Source organism: Lactuca saligna, chromosome 6 (genome assembly GCF_052625555.1).
Source record: "Lactuca saligna cultivar CGN05327 chromosome 6, ASM5262555v1, whole genome shotgun sequence".
NCBI classification, from domain to species: domain Eukaryota; kingdom Viridiplantae; phylum Streptophyta; class Magnoliopsida; order Asterales; family Asteraceae; genus Lactuca; species Lactuca saligna.
In genome coordinates, this window is record NC_136422.1 from 33,271,195 (window position 1) to 33,275,559 (window position 4,365).

General features: G+C 34.8%; 1 protein-coding gene across 1 annotated transcript; it reads right to left on the reverse strand.

Moving 5' to 3' along the window:
• Positions 1 to 890: 890 nt before the first annotated feature.
• Positions 891 to 2,478, reverse strand: LOC144999985 (Ribosomal protein S24e family protein). Its single transcript, XM_078959126.1, has 6 exons — positions 2,238 to 2,478; positions 1,825 to 1,960; positions 1,648 to 1,732; positions 1,502 to 1,549; positions 1,310 to 1,410; positions 891 to 1,205 (listed from the first exon to the last, which is right to left on the reverse strand). Exons 1-6 carry the CDS (start codon positions 2,419 to 2,421, stop codon positions 1,073 to 1,075), a joined length of 687 nt encoding a protein of 228 aa, XP_078815252.1. The 5' UTR covers positions 2,422 to 2,478; the 3' UTR covers positions 891 to 1,072.
• Between the last annotated feature and the right edge of the window lie 1,887 nt (positions 2,479 to 4,365).

The following is a 4,365-nucleotide window of genomic DNA, read 5'->3' on the forward strand; positions in this document are numbered from 1 at the left end:
TGTCAAGACACGTTAGCATGTGACTTGTTAACCGGATACACTTTCCCCCAAGAGTGTAATTAGCCAATATTTCCTAACGTTAATGACTAATTAAGCAAAAAACACACATGAGTAACTAAATGTAAAAAATGGCAAAACTTCGTTATGCTACAGTGCCAAAACCCTTAAAAAAACAAATATTGACGTTATGTTGGGTCTTCTTTATATACACACCGAAAAACATCAAATCAAACATAAGTATCGAGATGACGCTTGCTACGTACAAAATATAAATTATTAACTATATTCAAAATCAAAATAATTAATGTCTTTACATAGTATTTAAAGAAAAAATAAATTACAAGACTAGGGTCGTCGATTGCAAATCTTATGTATGAAAACTATTTAAAAAAAGAATCTTTATTCTTTTTCTCGTTATTTTTTTTTAAATGTGAATTATGTATAAAAAACTAAAAACTAATATTTATAATAGCTTATAAACGAGCTTGGAGCATCCATAATAGAAAAGGTTTTTATGGGGACTGTTTAATGAAAAAAAAAACTCAAAGAGTAAAAAAGCCTATTATACGCATACTTTTTTCAAATTGATTTTCATGAATAAAAAAAAAAAAAAAAAAAAAAGATGTTGCCAAATTATAATCGCTAAAATAATATTGGGTCCACATAATGTTTGAAAAGGCTCATAACAACAGCTTGCTAATTAGAAATCAAATTGAAAAGGCTTTAAGCAAGCTCTCTGTTTAAGCTCGTAGTGTTGAAGCCAACACAACTTTTAAAAAATAAATAAATAAATAAATCATTTATTTGTTAATGATTTTATATCAAGAGAATTTCCTTTTCCATATTTAAACAATTCAATGGTAATTAACTCCATATCCATTAAACAATCATTAAAAACAATTATATATGAGTTTAATCCATTGAATACCAAGTAGAAATTCCACATCATTCAACCACTACATCAAGTAAAGCATCAAGTCAAAAATCAAACAACCCCTTAGACTAACTACAACAAATAAGACTCTTGAACACTTTCCAAATTCAAAGAAAAAGAAAAAGCTTGATTATGAATCTACTGAAGAACATTCACTAAGATCTGGTTATTGAAACAAAACCCTCTGTTTGTTATCATCATTGCGCTCATGGCTGCAGTTGGTGACACACAACGGACAAGTGCCATCCTTGTGGGCCCAGAAGCTCCCTGCCTGCAAGATTAACCAAAAAAAAAAAAAACAGTTCATTTATGGACCAAAACGAAGGGCAAATTAGTAATTATGTTGATTTGGAGAGAGTCAAATGCTATTTTGACCTGAAAAATAGCCGGATACTGGAAGCATCATACTCACAACCAGCCAAGAATCGCTCAATGTCTTCAAAATTTGCATTTGGAGGAATTCCTTGCAGTAAAACCTGCACGCATACATCACATTTTTAAAAGACTAAATGACCATTTTACCCTTTTCATGAATATTTATTAAAAACAAGAAGAATTTGGACTTACATATTTCCCATCATATGGCTGGATGTAATCCCAATTTGCACGATCAGCCTGGTATCAAAATTACAAAGCATTTACAATGATACGAATAATGTTTTGCAATTTGAAATAAGTATTTGTGAAGGAATTAATTAGTATTTAGTAATTACCCTTTCCATTCTATACAAGCGACCTTTTTTAGCAATTGCCCTAAGAGCAGCATCATACGCACTCCTGGAAGAGAATTGAACAATCCTGCTCATCAATCACAAGATAAAAATGTAAGTAATCACAAGATTGTTTCAGTTGATGGATTGAAATGTTGAATTATAACATGGAAAAATTACATTCCAGTTGGTGAGTATGATGGATTGTAATCGATTTTGAGATCATCACTGCTTAATTTGGATTCTTCAAATAGACTGAGAACATCACTCTTTAATGTGTTCTTTGTAATGCCTACTAATTTCCCATAGACCAAACCTGAAATAAGCACATAAACCAACAGATTCGTAGCATAAGTACATATCAAACCCTAATTCTTTTAACATCAATTCCCAACACCAGACTGAGAAATTCCACTAAATTAAAATGAATTGATGAGAAGTGAAACCATAGTCGCTATGAATCACCAACGTGAAATTGCCCTAGCTTAATAGAAACGCTAAAATTTGGAAATGATGAAACGACATTGGAAGGATGAGTATTAAAACAACTCAGATTTCATTCAAGAAATTGTTAATGTTGAAGAATACAGTACCTGCAGACGGGGTTTCAAATAATGGTTTAGTGGAGGAGGACTGGTTAGTCGGGGGTGCAGATTCCGTCGAGAATCGACGGAGAGACGCAGAGCTGGACAGAAGTGATCTGAGCCCATGATGTTGATAAACATTCCGCATCAAATAAGTCGACGAAGATCTGACAGTGTTATGGAGGAGATTCATATTCGATGAAGTATTCAGCTGATTGTCCTTCAAGGTTTTAGGCAATGGAGGTTTTGTTGTGGGTTGTTGATCACGAAGATTAAGACGACGTCGTGTCGGTTTCAAAGTATGGGCTCTTGGCCGGACTGGGCTAGGCTGGGCCGGTCTTAAGCCTCATTCGCATATTTCAATTTTAAAAAAGAATTTCAGAATTACTCGTTTATACATATATTTTTTAACAAATTATTGAACTGGTTTCTTTTGTTTGAAAATATTACGTGTTTGTGTTTAATCTCTAACATTATTTTGCACTCACATAGTCTCTATATTATGATATTGTTGCGTTTTTCATTCGTTGCAGTTATAAAAAGACTATAGTGATATTTGTATTTTCTTTTTTAGCTTTTATTTTTGTATTTATTAGTTAAAGAGAATGAATTAATTGATTTATAAGCAAGTTGGACCCACATTTACTCTCGATCCCACTCCTACCACCGGACGCCGACAACCATCACTAGTCACCGGTCATCGGCAACCACCACCAGCCACGGTACCATCGTCGATCACAAAACTCCCACGAGAACATAAAATCAACCAGGAAACCTTCGATTTCTGGAACCATCAACTACCACAACCGTCACTGGGCTTTCCTTTTTTCTTTTTCAGTAAGCCCCCTACATCCCCTTTCATCGACTTCCCCTTGCATCGACTTCCCCTCTCCCTCCCATATCTCCATTTAGATCAACAATTGAAAACTGAAGAAGATGAAAAGGAAGAAGATGATGATGATGATGATGATAAATATTTTTATTTTCATAGATTTGGGTCTACAATTACCACCATAAAGTTGCATAAAGAAACCAACCAAATACCAAACCCGAGTTCCATAAATGAAAATTGAAATCACTATGTCCTTATTTCGAATTTCAGAAATCAAAATCAAACCTAGGATCCATTTATAAAGCTAGGGCTATACACACACAAATACATATCGATTGTAGAGTTGGGGATGTTGTAACATCCTACAAATACTGAGTAAAAATTTCATTTTAAATAAATCAAAACCATTAATTTATTTGTTCTAAAGACAATCAGAGTAAAAGTATTCTCAAAATATTATAGTAAAATCATAAACAGTCAATGCGGAATAAATCTCCAGGAGATGCAGTGCGATCAAGTTGGACCCTTCCCTTTGGAACTAGAAGTACCTGAAAACATTTTAAACATATATCGTAAGCACAAAGCTTATTTGAGTTCCCCAAAATACCACATACCATATAGAACATAACGGGTATATTCCAACCTCAAGTGAATGTTACGGGCTAAATCATAGTCTTACAAATACTTTCCACCATAGGTTACCCCTATGGTCTTTCATGTGGTTGCCATGGGCTACCCCATGGTCTTTCCTTGCAATGCCAAGGGCTATAGCCTGGTCTTACAAGCAAGTTTCATAGGCTATTCCATAGTCTTTCATATAATTTTCATGGGCTACCCACATGGTCTTTCATACAAGTATCACATAGAAAACTAACATCCTACATAGTATAGTGAGAAGACTCACGTGAACTACTCAACAGAAGCTCAACAGTTACCCAAGGGCGTAACTTTGTTAGGTCTAGGAGGGGCACCCCCCCCCCCCCCCACACACACACACCCACACCCGATTGTTTTGGTTAGAAGTAGTCCCTATACTTTAATTTTGTACATATTAGGACCCAAAATATAAAATTTTGGCCCAGTGCCCTACTTTGCTCACCAATTTTTATACAAATTATATCCCCCCCTCAAAATCAAATGTTGAAGCTCCACCACTACAACTACCTCAGTAAATAGAACAACCAACCCAAGCTTCCTAAAGCGAAATCGAGACCAATCGTTAGTCAAATACTCAATTCTACCCATGTTTAACCAAAAGTCAAAATGGTCAAAAAGTCATCAACCAAAGTCAACTCAGATGACCGC

Excerpts from the sequence above, each read along its gene's own strand:
- LOC144999985 (XM_078959126.1), bottom strand. The coding sequence starts at position 2,421 with ATGAATCTCCTCCATAACACTGTCAGATCTTCGTCGACTTATTTGATG. Across the intron at positions 1,733-1,824 it reads TCATACTCACCAACTGGAAT|GATTGTTCAATTCTCTTCCA; the intron begins GTAATTTTTCCA and ends ATTGATGAGCAG. Across the intron at positions 1,550-1,647 it reads GCTTGTATAGAATGGAAAGG|GCTGATCGTGCAAATTGGGA; the intron begins GTAATTACTAAA and ends TTTTGATACCAG.